General features: G+C 30.2%; 3 protein-coding genes across 3 annotated transcripts in view; all 3 read right to left on the bottom strand.

The window, feature by feature from the left end:
- Positions 1 to 5,581: 5,581 nt before the first annotated feature.
- LOC108326816 (uncharacterized) lies at positions 5,582 to 11,081 on the bottom strand. The gene is made up of 12 exons (XM_052873610.1): positions 10,650 to 11,081; positions 10,447 to 10,558; positions 10,066 to 10,267; positions 9,897 to 9,992; positions 9,690 to 9,805; positions 9,240 to 9,320; positions 8,365 to 8,488; positions 7,680 to 7,729; positions 6,890 to 6,980; positions 6,445 to 6,480; positions 6,208 to 6,305; positions 5,582 to 6,099 (listed from the first exon to the last, which is right to left on the bottom strand). The coding sequence occupies exons 1-12, from the start codon at positions 10,964 to 10,966 to the stop codon at positions 5,983 to 5,985; spliced, it is 1,440 nt and encodes a 479-aa protein (XP_052729570.1). The 5' UTR covers positions 10,967 to 11,081; the 3' UTR covers positions 5,582 to 5,982.
- Positions 11,082 to 12,139: 1,058 nt separating this feature from the next.
- LOC108328285 (uncharacterized) lies at positions 12,140 to 15,530 on the bottom strand. Its single transcript, XM_017562123.2, has 8 exons — positions 15,394 to 15,530; positions 15,249 to 15,318; positions 15,072 to 15,162; positions 14,564 to 14,625; positions 13,558 to 13,775; positions 13,408 to 13,444; positions 13,184 to 13,315; positions 12,140 to 12,528 (listed from the first exon to the last, which is right to left on the bottom strand). Exons 1-8 carry the CDS (start codon positions 15,439 to 15,441, stop codon positions 12,335 to 12,337), a joined length of 852 nt encoding a protein of 283 aa, XP_017417612.1. The 5' UTR covers positions 15,442 to 15,530; the 3' UTR covers positions 12,140 to 12,334.
- A 2,972-nt stretch (positions 15,531 to 18,502) lies between these two features.
- The window catches only part of LOC108328806 (BEACH domain-containing protein C2), a 55,326-nt gene continuing 50,053 nt past the window's right edge, over positions 18,503 to 23,775 (bottom strand). The window contains exons 29-32 of the mRNA XM_017562695.2: positions 21,404 to 21,770; positions 19,776 to 20,548; positions 19,338 to 19,460; positions 18,503 to 18,892 (exon numbers count right to left, since the gene is read on the bottom strand). Coding sequence (XP_017418184.1) covers positions 18,815 to 18,892; positions 19,338 to 19,460; positions 19,776 to 20,548; positions 21,404 to 21,770 — 1,341 coding nt within the window. The 3' untranslated portion in view covers positions 18,503 to 18,814. The remainder of the gene's footprint in view (positions 18,893 to 19,337; positions 19,461 to 19,775; positions 20,549 to 21,403; positions 21,771 to 23,775) is intronic.

Raw genomic sequence — 23,775 nt, 5'->3', positions numbered from 1 at the left:
GATGAAAATAAATTGGCTTTAACAAATTTTTTTCTTTTAGATTTTGTTAATACAAAAGAAAATTATTTAATTAATAATTGAATGTTTATATTTAGTTTTTTATTTGTTTTTAATTTTTATATTTATTCTTTTAATTGAGTTTTTTATAATAAATTTTAATTTAATTATTTTATTAAATTGACATTAACATATGAAAATATCATATATTAGAATATAAATTTATCATGTGTCAAAGTTTAAATAATTTTTAGATTGAAATTCTCTAATTTTGATATATAATACTTTTAAAATAAAAAATAACAGATTTTGGTAAATAACATATCGCATAATATTTTTTTAATAGTCTTAAAATTATAATGATTTAGAAAAAAAACATAAGATCTCAAATAAATCTTTTATAAAAATTAGAAACTCAATTAATTTTAAAAAAAATATTAAAACAAATCAATATAATATTTGAGGTCACAAGTCCGAAGTAGTTTTGAGAAAAGTGGAAAATGGCAGCGCAGACAGGAACACAATCTTCTTCTCAAGATCCGAATTCGGATCGTGACAAAGATTCCAAAGCCACACAAATATTGGCTTGGATATTCAAAGGATTATTGGAAGTATGGGAAGGGTTTAGGGTTTAGAATTATAGGAAGGATTATGACTACGTACTTAGAGAGGAACCACGACAAGGACACTACACCATAAACGCACTGCATCACGTATTGCACCGAGAACAAGAGGAAGATTGCTTGATAATTCTTTTCACGATCACCAAGCTTTGCAGAAAAATATTTTACTCATACAAGGAACTACGTAGGTTATCAGTGAAATATGTTATAAATGAATAAAATTAAAAAACAATAGGTTTAATTGCTTCCTTTGTCCCCAGTTTGGTTGAATTGTGTCAAATTCATCCTCATTTTTAAAAAAGTTTCATTGTCGTCCTCACGTGGTGTAAAAGTTTCATTGTCGTCCTCACGTGGTGTAAAAGTGTCAATTGAATCCAAACATAGAAAAAATTTGTGTCAAAGTAGTCATTTTTCCTATATCTCTGTGTCTTCCTTTCTCTGGAGCTATGAAAAGCCTTAAATTGGATAAGGTAAAATGAATATCCGTACTTGATTGTATGAAAGGAAGACACAGAGATATAGGAAAAATGACTACTTTGACACAAATTTTTTCTATGTTTGGATTCAATTGACACTTTTATACCACGTGAGGACGACAATGAAAATTTTTAAAAAATGAGGATGAATTTGACACAATTCAACCAAACTGGGGACAAAGGAAGCAATTAAACCAAAACAATAATTTTAAAAATAAAATTTTACTGAGGGGCAAAATAGTAAAAGAAAGGTGGAGGAAGGGGCAAAAAAGTAAAGGGGAGGTGGAGGAAGAGATGTGTGGAGGTGGAGGGAGCATATATATATATATATATATATATATATATATATATATATATATATATATATATATATATATATATATATATATATCATCATCGAGATATATCATCATCGAGATATATCATGTGATTCCTTTCATAAGTTCTAATTTAGACGACAGTGTAATACACCACATCTTTTACTACTAAATATCTAAACACAATTTGGAAAATCAATAAATTCAAATTAAAAATCTTCTATTACAAAAAAGAAAACACGGTATATTGTAATAAGAAAGCTACCTTCCGTTGGTAATAAGAATGGTTCTCTTGATGATGAATCCAGAGTGTTTATAAAATATATTTTAAAAATAAATAATAATAATAATAATAATATATTATTATTAAAATTGATAGATTTTATAGTCTTTATAAATATTTATATGGTGTTTTGTAACGTTCTATACATCAAATGGTACATATTGTTGGTGTTTTGTATTATCTTTATATCTGACATAAATATTTTATGGTGTAAGTGTTTATGTTTTTATCATTTTATCAATAGAAAGTGGGATGTTGGTTCAAATTGTCTGTCTTCTATGTCTATATTTATATTAGTTTTTTAATACACAGTCTAAATAAACTAACAGAAAATTCTTGTTATAATAATGATGAACTTCATAAATAAGTTAACTAAATAGAAAAATATATAATTAAGTATAAACATCAATAAAAAATACTGAATAAATGTAAAGTTAATTCAATCTAACAAATTTTACGAATAATAAAATAATATCCGAAATGTTGCGTATTATTTAAAATTCAACGTAAAAAATAATGTATAAAGATCTTTAATTCATTAAAATATCTTTTTCAACTACAATGGAATTGAATTTAAATTTTAAAACAAATAATATGTCAAATGCAATGGGACGAACTATATCCAATAGACTAGTACATGAAACAATTAAAATTACAAAAAAAAACGATAATTACAAACGCCATCCTTTCTTCCTCATTTATATTTACTCATATTTTTATATTAAATTTAGGTAGTAAATAGTTATTATTTTGAAATCAAGTAATTAATTACATTATATAAATAAAAATATCCTTTATATGTATTATTACAAACACTAGTACAAAAATCGCGTACAATCTTGAATATTTTGAGCCTTTAACGGTTAATTCATGAACAACGTTATATTAGGAGACGACGTCAAATTTTGTTAATATACGATGTAAATCAATTTTTTTTGTTTTCTTTTAATTAATTGTAATCCTTTTTTACAGAGACTTGAAAAACAAAAAAATAACAAATTTCAGTTTTTTGTGTTTTATAAAGGAAGAACTATAAACCTAGTATAACAACATACAATAATAACCAACAACAAACAAGTTCAATCAAACAACAACCAAAAAGTTCAATCAAACAACAACAAACAAGTTCAACAAATAAGAGAACTAACTGTGTTGGTTGGAATAAAGTGTCGTCATCGATGACAGAGAAAGCAAAATGGACCTATAAACGAAAATAATCAGTCAAAACAAACGAAAATCATAAATAAAATGCATTTATATTAAATGAAAGAAAGACATGTTTATAAAATCTACTTTGTATCAAATAAGCATGTACACAGTATCCAAACATATAATACAACAAGTCCTAAATTTACTCAATTTCCAAACAACTTTTCTTTTGATTTCTTTTGATGCTTATAACAACTATTTTGGCAGGAACCATTTCTTTTGATGTCTTTTCTATGTTTTTATAAGATAATGATCATTTGACATTACATTTTTTTAAACAATCTATTGAACATTCCTTTTAATCATAAAAATGTTATATTCAAATAATAAAAATATGTAAAAATATTTTTTTTTGAAATAAAATATAAAATAATATACATATGATTGTTAGATAATTGTATAAAATATGCAAGTAATTAACATATTATGGTCAGTTTTCAAAACCAATCGAACTTGTCATTCAATTTGTTAAGATAGTGATTTACGGTTTAATGATTTAACTGTGCTCAAATTGGAGTTGAATAAATATTAATAAATTATTTTAACAAAAAAAAAATATAGTAATATAAAAAACACAATATTATAATATATGGTGATAAAAACTAAAACGATACATAAATTTATAAGTTATCAACATTTAATTAATACATATGAAAGTTTAAATAGAGTATATTACCGTATTTAAATTGAAATTTCAATAATTTGCATCAATATTGATTAATCACAGCAAGTTTATATGTAGAATAAAAAATTAATAATTGTTTTTAGGTAAAGTTTTATCTTTTAAAGAGAAAAAGTAAAATTGTGTACTATTAAGGTTTTTTGTTTTTTTCACCCATTTTATAGTTTTTATTTGTTTTTTTAGCATATTTTTTTATGAAATCGGTTGTGTAGTCTGTTTAAACTATGACCAATATAAAATAATAATGCCAAGTTAAAAAAATTAAACAATTATAAGTTAATAGGTTATGAATACAAGGGAGATTGGGATTCAAATTTTGATTCTTTGAATGCTAATTTTACATGAAGGTTGAAACACAAAAAGTAGACTTACCATCAACTGACGTTTTTCAGAAGCATAAGTATATCACTTGCTACTTGTGCTTATATTTGCCACTTTTGAAAAATTTACAAGAATCACTAAATTAAAATGCTTTCTCTTTCTCACTTCAGATATTACTTTTTCTTCCAAAACAGGCATCTCTCATTTTCTTGAACGTGTATGAGTATCGGCAGTTGCTCCCTCCACCACCACCAAATGTTTTCTACATCATTCCATACCAATTTTGCCCTTCTCTAAAACAAATGTCAATATCCGTTCCGTTCGTTCATATATTTTATATTTTAATTTATTTATTTTATTTAAAAAGAAAAAAAAATCTTCAACAGATATGCCGGATTGCGTTTTAATAATGTTTTTAAAACTATTTGATTATTATTTAAATATTAATATATAAAATAAATTAATTATTATTATTTTATTAAATAAAATAAAATTAATTCATAAATAATTAAATAATAATTTTAAATTAATTAAATAATATTTATATATTAATTTAAAATATAATAAATTAAAAACTAAAAATTTAAAAAGAAAAAACTTCATGTTACAACGTCCGTTTTAATAAATTTTTAAAAACTATTTTATTATTTAAATAATAATACATAAATTAAATTAATAATAATTATTTTATTAAATAAAATAAAATTAATTTATAATTAATTAAATAATAATTTTAACAAAATTAAATAATATTTATATATTAATTTAAAATATAATAAAATAAAAAACTAAAAACTTTAAAAAGAAAAAAACTTCACGGATTTAATAAATTTTTAAAAAGTATTTTAATTATTATTTAAAATAATAATATGTAAATTAAATTAATAATAATTATTTTATTAAATAAAATAAAATTAATTTATAAATAATTAAGTAATAATTTTAATAAAATAAAATAAAATAAAATTAATTTATAAATAATTAAGTAATAATTTAAAAAAAAATTAAATAAAATTTATATATTAATTTAAAAACTTAAAAAAACTAAAAACTTAAAAAAAAAAAAAACTAAACGGATGTGGCACATTCGTTGAAGAATTTTTTCTTCAATGGATGTCAACATCCATTCAAGAAAAAAGGAGGAGGTGTAGGATATTTTAAAGTATAAAGGATAGTTTTGAAATTTAAAAAAAGTGGAGTGGTGTAAAGAGCAATGTGTGTGGTGGTGTAGGGAGTAACCCATGAGTATCCGATAGAATTTGCTTCTGACAACCAAGCCAGACAGATCCCGTCAATTATTGCTTTCTGCACCCCCTTATGTATTTCATACATTCTGAAAAATCCTTTAAAAAGATTTTATATACGTTTCTTCCTAAAAATCTTATTCTAAAACTTATTCCAAAACTTATTCCGACTTTCATGAACAAATCCTCAAAACTACATAAATACAAATATTGATTTAGTTGAGAGACTTGCATTTTATAAGTTAATTGAAAAAGAATGAAACAAATGTTACATTTAAGGATAACCATATATAAAATTAAAATATAGCCAAAGATATAAGAGATAGAGAGACACTTGAGAAGTTGAAAGAGATTCCTCTTCATAAATGATGTCCAATAAACTCTCAAAATTAGGTTTATAATGAATCCATCACATGAGTTCAACTAAAAGCATCATAATCCCTACATTTTATTGATAAAAACTTAAAAATAAAAAATAGAAATCACTATATGATTATCAACTTCAAAATTCATATGCTGACATGTTTATAAAGTTTTAAAGATGTACAAAGAATAAAAGTTAAAATGTAATCTTAAAGATGTACAGAGAGTAAAAGTTAAAATGATTAATGACAGGCATTTGAAGGTTTCTACGTTGGAAACCATGGTGTGGAGGCTAGCAGCTAAATTGGATTTTAGGATAGCCAGCCATTTACAAAATAAGCAGCACCTATTTTTATAGCCACTAACCTTGATGTCTTTGTCTTGTCTAATTTTAGTTATGTACACACTAATAATACAATGGTTTATTTTCTTCGAATTTCATGCACATGGAGTTTAATAACATGACTTCAATTAGAGCCAAATTCCTTATTCCAGCGCTCAAGCTCTTCCCACTTACTTTTGATTAAGCTCGGTCTAATTACAGCCATTGCCTTCTTAAAATCCTTGTACCTTAGTCCTCTTACCTGGTAAAACTTAAATTAGTTAACTTCTAACAATGAGAGAAAGGTTCTCATTTACAAGATTATACTAATCCGCATCTAAGATCTAGTAATTCAAATCAAATAGCATGCCTGATTAGCCTTAACAGTAAGAATGTCAGCACCCAACTCTCTAATTGGCATCATTGCAGCTTCTTCACACAAGGCTTGCAGATCACTACCAGAATATCCTACAAACCAAGAATAACAAACATTATGATCACGTTTAAAAAGGGAAAAAGAAAAGAAAATCTCATTGTTCTAATTTCTTTTCCATCACGAGTCAAATTAGGAAGAAGCAAAACAAGTATTTTAGCTACAAATAGTTACCTTCTGTCTCTTTTACAAGCTTCTCTAGATCTCTACCTGCAACATAAAAGTCCAAAGCTTTTAGTTGAAAGCAGAAAAGTGCAAATAATAATAATAATAATAATAATAATAATAATAATATCAATAATGATGATAATCTGGAGCTTCCTTTTAGAAGATTTCAATGACAAGTTTAAAGCAAACAGAAAATAACAACTCTAACAACTAATAAAACTTTTGCATTTTCAAGTATTTCTTTGGCAAACGATAAGCAGTAGATTAATTCGACCAGATTTGGCATTAAGTTTCAGATGAAACCAGAATATATGAAGGTACAAGCTAGCCACAGTAAACTCAGAATTACCCTATAGAAGAATAAATAACCAGGAAATACACTCTGTAGTATCACCGAGTACTCATATATCAAAAGAAGTATCACAACATAAAATATGAGCACATTGCTTACTAGGTAAGGAGAATGCTTGACCCTTGAGCTTGTGTTTTAACAGAAGCTTTCGAACATTTTCATCTGGTAAAGGTACGTATATTCTCTTTACCTAGTAAAGATTTAACAGTGAACACAAAAAGTGTAAGTAGAGAAGCAGCATGTATGGTTCAAAGATATTAGTTTAAAATCAGCGTCCATCCATGGCATACAATCATGCACAGATTTCAATGGGAATAAATGACATATCTCTTGAAAAATATAATTCAATATGTTCTAACGATTCTTTTTTTGAAGACTAGTTTTCCACAAAACATTTCAGAAATGTTGTTGGAGGAATCTTAACAGGGAGCATAAGTTTGGGTTAAAGAAACAAATGAATGCCACATTGACATGCAAATAGAAACTCCCTACAAATATAAAACCAATTTCTACAGTCTAACCTATGCCTCAAGGTACGTACAAGATAATACTGATTATTAGAACAGAAGTTTATCGTATACTAAATACAGACATGTTACAATTAACAAAGGTATACAAGCAAAATAAAATTATCTATAAATGGGTTTCGATTTCATACAGAATTATATGATCACCTCATTTCTTAACCTATTACAAGGTATATAGTAATCATTGAGCAAAAGATAAACAGAAAGTTATATCCCTGTACAATATTTCACACCATCAGCTCAAGAAAAAAAATAACATTTTCTAACAGTGATGAATCATTTAAAGTCACATGAGCAACATGACATTCTGGAACTATATTTTCTACATATCCAGTATAGGAGGATACTAAAGAAATTCTTACCAGTCTCCTAAGAACTGCATCATCCAATTCTTGTGGCTTATTTGTCGCACCTATATTAAGGAGAAGGGAACTAATGAATTCAGCAAGACTAATAGATTTATAGACACATGACCAGGTATTCACTTGTATCTATATTCAGACTCGTTGTGGAATATAAAAAAAAATTATGAAGATAAAACAAGCAATTCCACATACACAATGGCTTAATTCAGTTTGGCATCCCATTATACACAGATCCCACGTTTTTAGGACAGATTACAATGCAGGCCAGCAAGGAAAGGAATTAATATGTTCTTAACATACTACAAGTGTGAGATTCAGCTGAATTTAAAGGAGCAAACAGAAGTAAAGCCCAAAGCCCATCTATGGGGCTAATATGACGACAACAATCTTTGGAGGACAAATGTGATGACACTTGAAATCATTGAGGAACTAATATGGTGACTAAAACTTTTATAGGACTTATGTGATGACAAATAACTTCCGATGACTAAATTGAGGCGTTACAACAAGAATGTCACAAATTCCAATGTTCCCAGATGAGGGTTTACCAAAAAGGGGAACTAAGACCAGAAACTGCACCTATTACCAAAAAGAAAACTAAACCAGTGTACTGGATCTAAAATCTAAATCTTGCTTGATTTTAGAAAGTGAATAACTAAGTATCTTCAGATGTAATGCTTACCAATTACAATCACAATATCATCAGGATTGGAGGTCACCCCATCAAACTGGATAAGAAATTCAGATTTTAATCGTCTGCTGGCATCATTCTCATTGGCCAACCTTGTTGACATTATACTATCAATCTGTTATTAGTTAAGAGAAAAACGACTACTGTTAGTGGAGAAAAATGGAGATGCAAATATAAACTTTACTTTCTGCTTTGTAAATTCTCCTTTTTATGAAGGACAGACTAATGTGATAAAGAAATAATCTGTTTCACAAAAAAGGTAGACACCGGAAGTGCTTTCACAAAATGTAGATACTGGAATTGCTTATGTGCATCATCAATCTTAATAAATATTTAGCCTATTTCAGTTAGAAGATAAAAGATACCGGATATAACTTTTATCAGAAGGGACCCTTAGCCATTTCCTTTTAAAACAAGCTCTCTATGCTGTTAAGAATGATAAATTCAATGAAAGTTGTTAGAAATAATGTAAGTGGGGTGCATGGATAAATTGTTGTTGTCCTTATAATTATTATTATCATCTTATAGTTTTGGATAACTGTAACTTATCTATTTATGACACAACACACGGTATATGAAATCATCACATTCTCTTTTTTTTTTCTCTCAACAAAAATCAATTATTATTGTGCTGTGAACCAAGTTTCAAACAAAATAATTGAAAAGCATGGGGCAGTTGGACATGTTCAAAACTTCAAAATAGTTATCAAACAAAACTCTTGAACTGATTCTGAAGTACTTTGTTGCTTTTAAAAGCAAGCTAAAATTTTTTCCCTATTCTCCAAACATATTCTTCTATGATGTCTTTCTAGTAATATTTATTATGGGGAGAACAGTAACTCTATATCTCTACATGAGGGAAATACCTCATCAATGAAAATTACTGATGGCTGTCTTGATATAGCTACCATGAATAGTGTCCGGACAAGCTTTTCACCTTCACCCACCTATTGAGCACAAGTCAATCATGGAATAAACTTAACCATTAAACATATGAACAGAAGAAATAAACGAGATTAAAAAAAGGAAACTGCTAGAATGTACGAAAATTATCCAATAATAACTTCACTTTATTTTAAACTAATTTAGAACATCTAGGATTACCTGTTTGAGATTAACTTCCATATTTTCTAATGTTTCATGATTTGTTTCATTATATAGTTTGGATTCTAGTATTAGTCTATTCTAAATAAGGATTTTGTAAGAAATATATAACATTTGTCAAATATTCATGTATTAAGTATCTTTTATTTCCTTTTCCTCCCGCTACGCCTAAAACCCTGTAATTCCAACTTATACGCAGAGATAGAGCGAACCCATTTTGATGTCAAGGAAGCTGCCGTGACATTAAAAAATGTTGCTTGTGATTCTGACGCCACTGCTTTGGCAAGCATGGTTTTTCCATTACCAGGTGGACCAAAGAGAAGCAAACCTAGAACAAAAAGGGTTCAACAATTTCAATATTTGGCATTTTCATACTTCGATTTTTACCATGATTCAATATTGAGGCCCTAAGGCATTACCTCTGGCTGGCCTTCGAAGACCAGTAAACAAGTCTCTTCTCTTAGTTGGCAAAATAACCATCTCCATTAAAGATTGCTTTGCCTTTTCGAGCCCGGCTGCATTTCCATACTAATAATCAAAGAAATGATAATATATAAAACAAAGAAGCATACATGCATAGATTCTTACCAACATCTTCCCATCTAACAGATGGACTTCTATCTACTATGGCAGTGTTAATCATTTCAACTAGTTTGGTATCATAATTTACACCAGATGCTTGACTCGATTTTGGGCTTCCAACTTTATTCACCTGACCTATTCTTTGAGGAGGCTTTTGTAACACATTTTTTCTAGTACCCAATGGCTTGATCGGTATTGCAGCGGTGCTCTGTAAACATTTTTGAGGAAAAGAAAAGAAATATTAAAGGCTCATTATAAATTATAATCATGAAATTAGTATCCTACGCCCTATTTAAAGTAAGAACACTCGATCATTCTAATTTAACAGGCTCAGGACCTTCAAACACCTTCAACGTTCAAAATCCAAAACATCATCAACATGGGTACCTGATTGGCTGATGAGCTACCAGCTCGTCTAGAGAGAGTTTGCAATCTCTCAGAAACTTGACTCTGCCATTTGGATATCTTCTCACGATATGACTGCACCTTCTGCTGCTCACTGCCACAGTTTCCATGAACAAAACATTCATATTATTAGAATCCACAAACCCTACTTTCGCGTCGAATGATCGGCGTGAAATAGCGAGAACCTGGAGGTGATGTAGGAAGGAACTGGAGTTGAATTAGCTTCGACAAGGATCGATTGCGCGTTCCTGTAGTGAAGAAGCGCGTCGTCTGCCAAACCCCATTCCTCAGCCCTAACGGCCTTCGCGATCTCCTGCGTCGCCAAATCGAAGTAGCCTTTCAGCTTGTAAGCCACGCGCTCGTTCGAAACGGAAGGAGGAGGAGCTTCCATTGGATCCTTTGAAGAAGAAGAAGAAGAAGAAGAAGAATTTGCGGTGTTGTGATTGTTATCTGGGACGAAGATGGAGTTTAAGGAATCAATAATTCCCTGAAAGAAACTCATTCCTCAGTCACAAACGCGATTTTCCGTTTTCGGTTTTCATCACTCGCAAAAGCCCATTTTGATTTGCGTGCGTTTAACTTATTATTACTGTATTTTGATTTGATAGGTTTTTTAGTGAATACGTTGGAATTGATTTTTAGTAAAAGTATAAGCTTGTCTTAGCTCAAACAGTCACCACCATTACGTGCTTCGGTGACAGGAACAGTGAGCGTGTCTTTTGGAGTAAAATTGATGATGCTTATGCTTACCAATTATTTCAAGATTGTAACTAAATAGTTAATCTACTATATTTTTTAATTTGAGATTTGGAACTACTAAAATTGCCAATTTCTTTTTAAGATTTTAAGTCCGTATAAATAAATTTTAAAGATTCAATTTCAAAAATAATTAAAGATTAAAAAACTTGACTATAATTTTGTTTTGTTTAAAAGCCTAATTAAAAATTTCTCAAGAAGTTCAGGTACTTACTGAAGTATTAATTTTGCAGTGATCGTGATTGATATTGGAATTAATTTGTTACTAAATGAGGGTAGTTGTAAAATTCGTTACCATAGAAAAATCTACTAGAAGTTATTTATACACGAAATCAATTTTGATCCTGAATCAATTTCTTAATATGAAACTAAAAATATCATTCACTAGAAGTGTAAATGTGTTTTTACATCATCTTCTAGTATAATTATTGGCCCTGTTTTATATAATTATTTGCCTTAAAAACTTGATAGGTTAACAACATGAAATTTATTTTTTTATACCAACAGTATATTGAAGTAGATTTCTAATTAAAATATATTTTAATTGATGAAATTACAAAGTATTTGTGGGTAAAATATTTGACAAAATGTGTGTAAAACCTGTTAATTTGTATACTTAATTAGTTATTGTAATGACAAATGTTACATATTTTGAAAGAATATCTTATAAACTGAGTGACCCTGTGTTTACAACAGTCACAGACCAACTTGTTTCTTAAAGAAGCGAAATTAATCATTATTTTTCCCTTTAACAATAGTTGTGTGATTCTTGGAGTGTATAGAAATAAACAACTTTAGTAAAATAGCTTACATAGGCATACTTTCATGACATTTACCGAAAAAGTTTTTGAAAAATTAAAAAACTTGTGAAGAAATAAGAACCTTTAATAACTTAATCAGATTCTTGCTGTCTGGTGTGTGATAGACTAAGCTGTACGAGCTCTGTAAAACCTCTTCTGGGAAACCTTACAAAGTCTTTGAGTTAGCAAATGGATTAGGAAATGGAAATGGAGAGAAAGATGCAAATCTACATGCAGGAACTCTTAGCTCTCCAAGCAGGAAATATGTACAGCAAATCCACATGAGGGGGCAATGGAATCAATGCTACAAAACATTAATGGTTCAACTTAGTAACACGAGATACCCTTTCGAAGAAGATGGGGCACATGCTGGGGCTGAACATGATGTCCTCCCTCATCCATTCTGGTGCCACTCTTTCAAATGTGCCAAGAGATATGGCATGGTACAGCAGCTCTGCGTCCTCATTACTAGGTGATTTGCTAATCCATGATATGCTGAAGGAGTAACCTATCAGGGTTAAATAAAAGAAACATGTTAACCAGGCAGTTACATATATCTGCAAAATGTTGAATGGATAGAACTTTATTTAAAACTTGTGACCAAGATCAGTTTTGTCAAAAAAATGGACCACAAAACAAAGGTCGTGCTGAACTGAATAGAATAGCTTTGAATTCAGAGTTAAAAATTAAAGAGTGTCGAAAAAGCGATACTGGTTATCTTATCCCCCTAAAAAAAAAACCTGGTTATTTAAAGAGAAATCATGAGAAGGCAGGAAAATGAGGTCTTTTCATGACAGAATGTCTTCACCTTTCTTTTCATGCAGTGCTTTTATGATTATCACACAACTAGATCAGTGTGTCTTGTGTCGATGCTCTATCTTATATTATTTGGTGTGTTTACACACTCGACAGGATAAGAGCTAATCATGCCCATTTTGTTTACTTCATTTTTGTTTCCCTCTCATCCTATCTACCTTACTTTATCTTGAGTCTTGCCCACCAAACAATCCATCAGAATTCCAGAAATATGTCCACATTTAAACACTATAACTAAGCATCTTAATTATCAACATTCCAATAGGCTATTAACTAAGAAACAATGTATAATAAGACTAGGAAATAATGAAGCAAAAAATTCGTTACAATCCAAAATTATGAATTACCACTTGATTGATGCAGCGCAGAAAGGCACATTTGTCCAGATTGATCGATAATGGATAGTTTCATGCCCAGTGCATACTCAAAAAGGACATGAATGAGCCAGTTATCATGTCCACTTTCTTGTAAATCAATGCCTGTAAAACACAATGAAGGACATATTAAACATACCAAATATCCAACCAAATGGTTCCCACATAAAGCACAAATTGCAAGTGCTAATACCAACCTGATTGATCATTAGCCTTGGTACAACGCTCCAGCAGCTTTTTTACAGCATATTAAAGTGATTACATTTTCAACCCAAATGAATTAATTCGAACGCACACATATATATAAGCACATACTTATATCTATTTTTAGGTTTTTAAATTCTCACCTTACCAGAAGCAGTTTCTTTGCAAGTCTCCACAGAATTACCGTCATTTTCAAAAGATATAAACCTTGCTTCTTTCTCCAAATCATTCTGCCTTTTCCGTTTTCTTGTCATTCTTATAGATGAGCTGTTGTTGGAGTTAGCCTTCATATTATTTAAATCAGATGTTCTCTCCTGGTGAGACTTTAGCAACTTTTCCACTTCTCTAGAAAGAGCTTCATCTGCCACAGTTTACATCCAAATCATCAACATAGAAGAAGAAATGAAATTGAAGTGCGCTCAAAGAAAGGTACATAAAAATACTGTAGTGAACTTGCATTCACAAAAGAGGCAATGAAACATAACCAAACTCCAACATTGAATATAGATTCCCATCAAAGTTCAAACCAAAAAGATTAACTAGGTAAGCTATCATAATGGTAAACCACACACCGTGATTCCCTTTTCAGTAAAGAATTGATCAGTAAAATACGAAAAGTAACTAAAACAGTTTCAGACTCAAAGCAATTAACTAAAAACTAAAGTTAGCTAATTTCTGTTGCAAATCTAAACAAGTCCGAAGGATTAATAACTACTATATTCTTTGTTTCTTGAGAGGAATAAGTAAATCACAAAGTAACTTTAAAGAATCATGAAGTCTCATTGAAAGGAAAATCAGATTCACTTTCCCAAAGCCAACAATACTGCCGGATATAAAACAAATTAGGTCTGACAACCTTAACTAATATTTATGACTTTGCTAGAAACAGAATCCACATCCAAAGTACCAGTATGAAGTGGAAATTTGCCTATTTTTCTTTCAAGTAAATAAATGCCAATTAGAAAATATGGCGTCATTTGATCCACGAAACTGACACTAATTGTGACAAAAGGCTTTTGGTCATTGTGGAAGGGACAAGGTAATGCAAACTGTCAAAATATGAAAGCCCACAATAAAACATCCATGCTAATTTTTTTAACAAGCATTTAACTTAAATTTAAGAACCACAAAAGAAATCGAAAGTCTCACTTTTCTCTCTTTCCTCCATCAAAAGCATCTGACAATCTGTAATCTCTTTATCCTTGGCTGCCCTGAAATTTAAAGTAAAAAATTTGAGTATACCAACAATATAAAACATTCCTTAAAAATCAACAACAGAAAAGAAATTAAAAAAAAAAGGTTAATCGCATGATTCAGTCTTATTAGTTGTAGATTCTCAATTTGGGCTCTATATATAGAAAACTTCTTCAGCCAATCCCTATAATAGTAAGCGTTAAAGGTTTGGTCCCTGCCACCATCAATCCCCTTATACATTCTTAACACATTTGTAATTTGGTCCCTATATGTGCAGATCAAATTAAGAATTAGAGATAAGTAAGAGGTTAACAGTCAGAGTATGATAACACTGACTAAATCAGCAAGGTAACTGTAAGAATCAATTTAATAAATGTTTACATGTAAAGACCAATTTGAGAATTTACGACCAGCATATGAACTAAATTATATGCTTAAAAATAGATGCATTTTGAAAACGTGCCTAAGTGAAGCCAATTCAGTTCTCAACTCATTGACTTGTCCAAGAAGCTCTTCCTTTTCGCTCTTCAAGTGCTCAATCAACTCTTCCGCAGCTGAAACACCCAAAGTCTTCGAAATTCATAACACGTTCGTTGTTCTTCCGGTAAGTCACGCAGAAAGGGACGAAGAAGAAACGTACCGGACAAGTAATTCACGAATTTAACTTCTTGCTCTTTGTTTAGGTGATCCAAATCAGAGAGTTTCTTAGACTTCAACGATAAATAAAACGAAGAATCAGTAATGAAGCATAATAATCTTTGTCGGTTATTGATGAAAGAACAAACCTTGAGTTTGGTGTACTTGTCGTAGAGCTTCGAATACAGAACCTCCATTGCAGATACACACGATTTTCACTGCACTGGTTTGAGACTGGCGCACAAATTCAAATTAGGGCTCGACAAAGGCGATTCAGTTTGAACAATTGATACGCACCGTTTCCTCCCATCTAACTCTTGGGTCGGGTCCCAACACTTCAATTGGGGTAACTTGACCCGTCTGTAATTGGATATCTTTTTGGTGAGGCTTTCTTCCTGCACTCCACGTTTTTCTTGTACCACTCCCAACCATCATTGTGATTCCCATTATAACCCTATAAAATATATATTTAAATTATTAAATTAATTAGGTAAGTAGTAATTATTTCCTACCCACCATATTTAGTGTTGTCATGCTATATTTAGTTCTCCAAATATCCTAAGTCATTTTCACTAATCATATTCAATAGTGTTTTTTATTTGTTATTCTTCTTCCTTTCAAAGGGGTTCTTCTTCTTTTACTTTGTTTTCTTCTTCAATAGTTCTTCAATGCATTTATATTTCATTGTTGTTTACGTTGAAGCTTAGCGATATTTACTTCCTTCTTCATTTTCAATGTTTTTCTTTTTTAGTTTTTCATAATTGTTTATTATTTTTTAAAACCATATTTGCATGATGTAAAATCTTGTTTGATGTAAATATTGGATTTTGAAACTGAGCGTATGAGTGTCCTAGATTTTAAAATATGGTTAAGAAGTGTATTACATTTTGAAATCTAGTTCTCTCTTCTCTCGAATTTTGAAATTCAATTTTGTTATTTCTTGAATTTTAAACTTTGGTTAAAGAGTTTCTCAAATTTCAAAATTCACTTATTTTTTTTAATTTGGCTTGTTTTTGTTTTATGAGTTTATTTTTATCTTCGTTTTAGTTATTATTATTGAACAAAGTGAGCTATTGTATGCTCATGTGATGTTGTATGTAGTTAAAATCTTGGTATGAAGACTATTCTTTAAGTTTTATAGATTTTATGAGAGTTTCATTCATATTTATCTTCTTTTATAAATGAGATGCAATGAAGATTATATTGATAACTTCATAGTTGATGAAATATTTCATATAGTGATGAGTTTTTCTGGGTTCAACAATTGTTTCAATCTTAGTTTTGTTGTTATGATTGTAAGTTCTGATAAAGTTAATGATCAACTTGAGAGAAAGACATATATGTTTTTGTTAAGACGTGAAAACAGTGAAAATATAAGAAATATAAATGTGATACTCAACTTACACAAGAAAATATGATTGTCCTTTTAAATTGAGACAAACTGTTGAGTAATAGAGAGGGGTGGGTATTGAAGATAATATGTAAATATCATAAATATGATTTGTCATAGACTTTAATTGGTCATCCTTATGCTTTTAGATTAAAACTCAATGAACCTTCATTGTTTATTGATATAATTAAGACTCAAATAAACATGCAAACATTCTCCTCCGAAAGAAAATAATAAATCTAATATAACAACAATAAGACAATTATATAATACAAGATTTAGTAAAAAATAGAAAAAAATGGTTGAGAAAGAGAAAATGCAAAAAGTTTAAGGAATAAGAGTTTGAAGAAGGGACTAAACTAAAACATAATTTAACTTAGGATCGAGGGATTATGCATTTAAACCCGTTTGCTTTTAAATCTAAATATTCAATATAAAAATAAAAATTTAACTATTTTATTTTAATTTAATAATTTAATATAATATTGTCTTTCCTTTTTTAAAACCATACATTTTAACAATTTTATTTCTTCTTAATTAAGTTTTAAGTTTCTCATATTTTAAATTATTTTTTTTATATGTTGAATACTTAAAATTTTATCTTTTACTTGAGTTACTATCATTTAATTTTTGTTATTTTGTCTTATCATCTTGTTAACTTGTTTATAAGAATAAGAATGGTGAGATTTTGTAATTAATATAAAATAATATTGTATTTAATGAAAAATAGTAAATGACTTTTAGTATTTTAATTAAAAATATCTTGAATAATAAGAAAATTCTCATGATGATTACAATCGTAGATAATGGTTGCAAGAATCACAACAATCTTATTATAAAACACATTTTTAATTAAAATAATAAAAATTACTTGTATACAATGAGTGCAATACATGAAAAGATAAGATAACAAGCCATTAGGTTAAAAAGGAAAATTAATCAAATGACATTCAATTGAAAATACTCCCAATTTAATTAAGCCTACTTTTTTTTTCTAAATACAAGTCATTCAAATTTTTAACCTTTTTTTTCTAATTATACTTACATATAATTAAGAATGATTTAAGGTTTTGTTATTTGCCGGTTTGGTTTAATAAACTGAAAAAAGAAATCTCATTGAACTAAAACTAAGTTTACCAATACGTCAATGAAACAAGTACCGAACGACGTCTTTCATGATTATTTTAATACGGTGACAACTCTAAACATTAAGCCTAACAAATCACAAATTATTCAAATCATCCACAATTGTGATGGCTAATTAGAGTTTATTTACTCGACTTAACGTGAATAATTTTTTTTTTCACCACACACGTTGGTAAGATTGACTTTATCATTTACACATTCGTATATATGAAATCAAACAATAACTATTTACCAACATTTTAAATGAGATATCCCCAATTAAAGTAAGGTAAAAAACATTAAAATATCAATAATTCTTTTTAACTACCTAACATTTTTGTGCACTTTATTTTATGAGATGTTTAAATAATAAAATTTAGTTGTAATACTGAGCAGCGAGGATGTGAAAGGACCATTACCATATAAATATACCTTTAAAATTACAGGCGTTGCCAGGAAAAAATAATTCCAAGTTCCTTATCATTCAAGCTTTAAGAGATGTCCCAATATATATGCAACGATTAAAATGTCTTGATAATAAACGATCAATTTGATACCGTAGCAGCCTTTCCTCGTCAGCAACATGGACTTTGATTCATGGAGCAGTTTATACGACAAGATATTTGAAAAAGTAACAACATAAATTTGATTATATTAACAAATATTGACCATTCAAACCTCAAAATCTAATCAATCGAAACATCTGCAAAGCAGCAGCATTACAAGGAAGAGTAGAAACAGCATTACAAGAAAGAATAGCTATTATATTTTAATTCTCTGTAATAAAAAAATTGGTGGGACAAAAATGGCTCAAACCTCAGTCGGAACTCAAGCTTGTCCAATATCAACACTATAGCACAACCGGAGGAGCAAAGAACCCTCTACCAAATCTAAAAAATCTAACACTAGTGGTAATAGTAGGATGCTACATATGTCACAAGACTAAACCATAAGGGTCCAACCAATATGCTTACAAACCTGTCATAACCTCAAGCTAACTTTCCTAACTGATTGTGTGTAGAAGATCTGTAACCCATTAATGTATACCCTACAAGCTACGATTTTATGAGAGGCTGAAGTCCATCACCTTCCCAGCCAAGCTTGAGCATTTGATCGACAACTTTCAAGCTTAACTGCAAACAGTAAGTGGCAGTATTAATAACCATCGAATGAGACAGTTTAGACATTAAAACAATTACAGGCGCAACAGAGAGATTTATTTAGACAAATAGTTGGCCTTCATTTCATGCACATAAAAGGTTCAAATTTCATCGGTGGCTGTCATCAACTAAAGGTTTGATGTTGTAAGAAGAATAGTGGAAATTTCACAACCATTTAAAGTCATTAGTATAACGCAAAAATATTTTGATTCTGTGCACTTGGTTGGTTCCAGAGAATACACAAAAAGATTAAACTACACAGATGTGATGTAGTGACTACTAATATTATGCAATTTAAGAAACTGCATGGGCAATATATGAAGTTTGTTCTGTTTATCAGTTTACAATTCAGGAGAATTAAAAAAAAGGACTCCAGTTCAAGGGCCATTTGGTATTTCATATGAAAGAATTAACTTACAGCCGGATCAGTAAAGATTATCAATTGCTTATCCAAAGTTGAAACCAAAAGATTTGTGTTATCCTTGTTTAGAGCCAGAGCTGTGATATCCTGCCCTTCTTTCAGCTTCAATACATGAAATACCTACACAAAAATGTAGAGAAGACTTGGGATCTTTGAGAAAACTGACTACTATTGGGAACCCACAAAAAATGCTAGTCCAAAAATATTTACTTTGTATCATTAGAAATCAATTATTTTTTATTTGAAAATACATATCTGCAGACGGTTTTTATAATAATTCCACTACAAGACAAGAAATAAAAAAGCTTGCTTTCAATGTTGCTCTTTCAGATAAAATGCCTGGTTTCGGTGCACAAAAATGAGGAATTGAATGCCGCACTTTAATGTGTCAAAAATCGTAAATGCAAATTTAAATCTGAAATTTTAATGCTGTACCTCGAGCGTGTGCATATCCAGGAAGCAAATAGATGGCGATGGAACATCTATTCCAGTGTTTTCAAAAGTTTCTTCTGATTCCGAAAAAAAATTGTCACCTGACTTATGCGAGTTTGGACTATTATTATAGGGTCTACCATTTTCAAGGGAATTTATTCCAATCAAAGCACTCATCCCATCAACTGAAATTTCTATGCAACTGATACTGCAAAAGAGAGACAATTGTGTTCTTGCAATTGGAGTACCATTAAGTGTAAAAGTACTGAGAGTATGCTGAGATTCATTCCAAGTCATTACAACCCCCTCAGAGGAAAGACAGACAATATGGGCCTCCACACCATCCAGCCTTCTAATTAAACGCCCCCTTCTTATAGAGTGCAAGAGGACATCTGATGAATGGGAGCAAGAAACAACTATCCCAATATCCGAGTTAACACAACAACTAAGTATTTCAGTGCGGTGGCCCCGAAGAACCTGTATGGGACCTTCAATTCGTCGTCTCCTGTCTTTTTCTAGCATGTGCGATGAACCATTACTAGTTGAAGATGATGTGCCTGTTCCAGCGGAATGTTCTGACATGACACTTGTGTGGGATGCAAGTGCCCTATGTATTCTCCAGAGTAATACTGTGGTGTCTCGGGATCCTGTCACTAGGTAGTTACTATCAGGTGAAAGACCGAGGCATGTTACAGGAGCACAATGCCCATAAGCTGTTTCTAATGTTTTAGCTCCATCTGAGGATATTAGCCTAATACTACTATCAGCATGCCCACCTAATCAATCAGAAGCAAAACTACAAAATTAGATGTCAAATATTACGTATACAAAACCAACTACAACAAAATGTAGTCCATGTTTCTAAAACTCTGTAAGAGCCAAGACGATGAAAAAATATATATTTTATTGGTCACAGATATGCAGAATTGTAGATATTACAATGCTTTTGGATGCTAAATTTGATCACCATACAAGCAATGTTTTAAAACTTGGATTTGTATTGTAGATATAGCCACTGCTTCTCGGTTCATGGTTCATTGGTTCAACGTTGTTGAATTGTGGTTGAACCACTACCAGTTAAACTTTTTTTATATTATATAATGTATAAAGTAATAAAAAATGTAATGTTATAAGAAATTAAGATATAAAAAAAATAAAAATTACCATAATTATATTTTTGGTAAGATAAGAAATACTAGTAATGGGAAAAAATTATTTATAACTAAATGTAATCCTTAAATGTGTTTTTTATTTATCTTAAAATTTTTTAGTTTAAATTTAAAATAGAAATGGAAAAATTTGACAAATACTAGTTCAAACTGGCTTTCTGCACAGTTTTGGACCTTTTCTGAAATGAACTAGCTTTTTTGGAGTTACCAGACTAGACACTAGACTGATTTCCAGTCATTCCATCCCAGTTTTTAGAACTAAGAATAAAAGGAAACTTTATAACATGAAAATAATCCCACACAATTATGGTTCAAACCCTACCAAATATTCCATGTAGTGGATAAATAACACTATTCAATTAATTCGAAGTATTGCAAGCATTAGTATAAAACCACCAAAAGAGCTCGCTTTATAGATAAGAGACAGGATATCAAAACAATCTTAAGCTTTTCTAGATTTACCAGTAATAACTTCTTTGTTGCATGTTATAGAAACAACAGCTTGGCTTCTAATTCCAGATGCAGCAAATGCTACTGCTTGGGGGAATTGCCACTCGACAGAAGATGTGGCTGGTGCTTTGAACATGCGCATAATAGTACCACCAGCAGAGGCTAATGTAGCTTTTCTGTGTTGAAAGAGGAAAGGAGTACCCTGCCCATCAGGTGTATTAGGCTGCCACTTGTGTTGTACAACATGAGCTGCTGGTGCATTCATATCAACAACCACAACTGTATCTGAAGATGCATGGATGGCAGCTGCAGGAAGATTGCAGCGTTCTGGGAATGGAACATCATATGGTTTGACTTCTTTTGGATTACGGAATATTGTCTGATATTGAAATATAAACATTGTCACGTACTTAACATTGAAAATGACAGTGTATTTACATACTCTGTACCAAGCACAGTAACTCTTTCATAAACAATAATAGTCAGATTTACAAAAATCTAATTCCAAAAAATTTCATTTACGTCGTTTTAGATTAAAAAAATTGTTTTAGATATCAGGTGTCCCCACACATTTATAAATCAGCATATATTTCCTAAAAAGAACACTAGTGATCAGGCTGAGACAAATATTAAAAGCTAAATATTCTAAGTTACAACAAAAAGTGAATTCACTGACAAAAAGGAAAATGGAATTCCACATGTGTTAGAAGAGGGTGAGTTTATGAGAAAAAGAATAAAACATTAAATGCCTAACGGCCTTAACTGCCTTAGCAGTTAGGAGGAACGAGGTTATTGGTTGTATAAATAGCAAATAAACAATTGTAGTTATGTGAATTGTTTTGTTTGTAGTTCTAACAATCATCCTGAGGGGGGAGGTTAGGCTCTCTAAAGGGAGGTTAGGCTCTCTAAAGGGAGGTTGTGCTCCCAAAACCAGTCTTTGTAAAGAGATTCTTTTACGGTGAATAATAGCAAAACACATTCTTCCATTACTATTTCTATCTTTTGAGTGTGTTCTTGTTAGGTTCCAAACCCAGGAACCTAACAACATGCCTATGTTGGATAATCTAATGAAGTGCCAAGAATGTATCAACAAGAAGAATCCAAAAGAATATTTAATCAAAATTGCAAGCAACATGAATTCAAATGAGTTCACAACTTGCTGTGAATACTAATAGTCAATACAGATGCAGCTTCTGAGGAAAGTATAATATTGGAATAATGTCAATGTTGCTTATTTTTAGAACCCCATAAGCACAGCTTTCTCGCACACACATGCAAGCATAGTCTGGTTTTTAACTCATTCGTTTGTTTGGGTAACAATAGAGCAAAAGAAAATTGGGATAGAAAAAGGATATAATACTGCTACATTTCACCGTTTCTTTGAACAGAGAATCAGGAAAGAAGGAAGTTACTTTGGTAGGACCCACAAGAAATGTTTTCCCTCCAAATTGGAATAAAATGCGAAGGAAATCACTCTCCTTTTCCATCTGGCTTAATTTTTAATTAAAAATAATATAATTTAAATAACTTTATGTTTTGCAAAGATTTCAGATTAAAATTATTTTGTCGTTATAAAAGTGTTTCTATCTAATTTATTTCTTTACACTCATTCAAACAAGAAAAGAATTTCCTCAACTCTTATTTATATCCGTTTAAACATGTTTTTCCATTTTATTTCTCCTCTATGTCTACAATTATTTATTTCCTTTGCATTATCCCTAAATCCCAATCCAAACAAACATGACAATGCTAAGGGAAAATTGCAGATACCTCCGTCGAGGTCATGTTAAATAACACTAACATCCCTATAGTTTTAAAATAGACATTTACCTTATTTTGTTAATACATATTCACATTTTTCATCTTTCTTATGTTTTTATAAATGACATTCACCTCCCATGTACTTTTAATAAAGTAACACTTGCTCCCTTAATTTTAAATATCATATTGACAAAAACTAAAAAAATATGAAAATTTAAATTAAAGGTTAAAAATTTTAAAATCAGGAATCTTTTATAAACTGTTGTTAGTTGTTAGTAGGATATTAAATGTACTACTACTAGGAGTTGTTAGAAAATTCTTAATATCTCTTTTTAATCGTTACTTTCTTTATAACCAGAGGTCAATGTATACTTTTAAATCAATCAATTGAATAAAAAAATCTTTTTTTTTCTTCTTAGATTAATCCTTTCATGTTAGTATCAAAATTCTCGATCTCGTGAACCCTGCTTCTGTATTTCTTCTTTCCCATCTTAAATACAGTTCATTTTAAGGTTGCTTAAAGTGCACCTATTTCCCTTGATTATTGGGACTACCTAAAGTGCACCACAAGTTGTGGTTCAGTAAATGTTGTTTATGTTGTTGCCACTGGAGTTGCCACCACT

The sequence above is a fragment of the Vigna angularis genome, chromosome 2, assembly GCF_016808095.1.
Source record: "Vigna angularis cultivar LongXiaoDou No.4 chromosome 2, ASM1680809v1, whole genome shotgun sequence".
Lineage (NCBI taxonomy): Eukaryota > Viridiplantae > Streptophyta > Magnoliopsida > Fabales > Fabaceae > Vigna > Vigna angularis.
The sequence above is the reverse complement of the archived record's forward strand: the minus strand, read 5'-3'. Positions and strand labels throughout refer to the sequence as shown.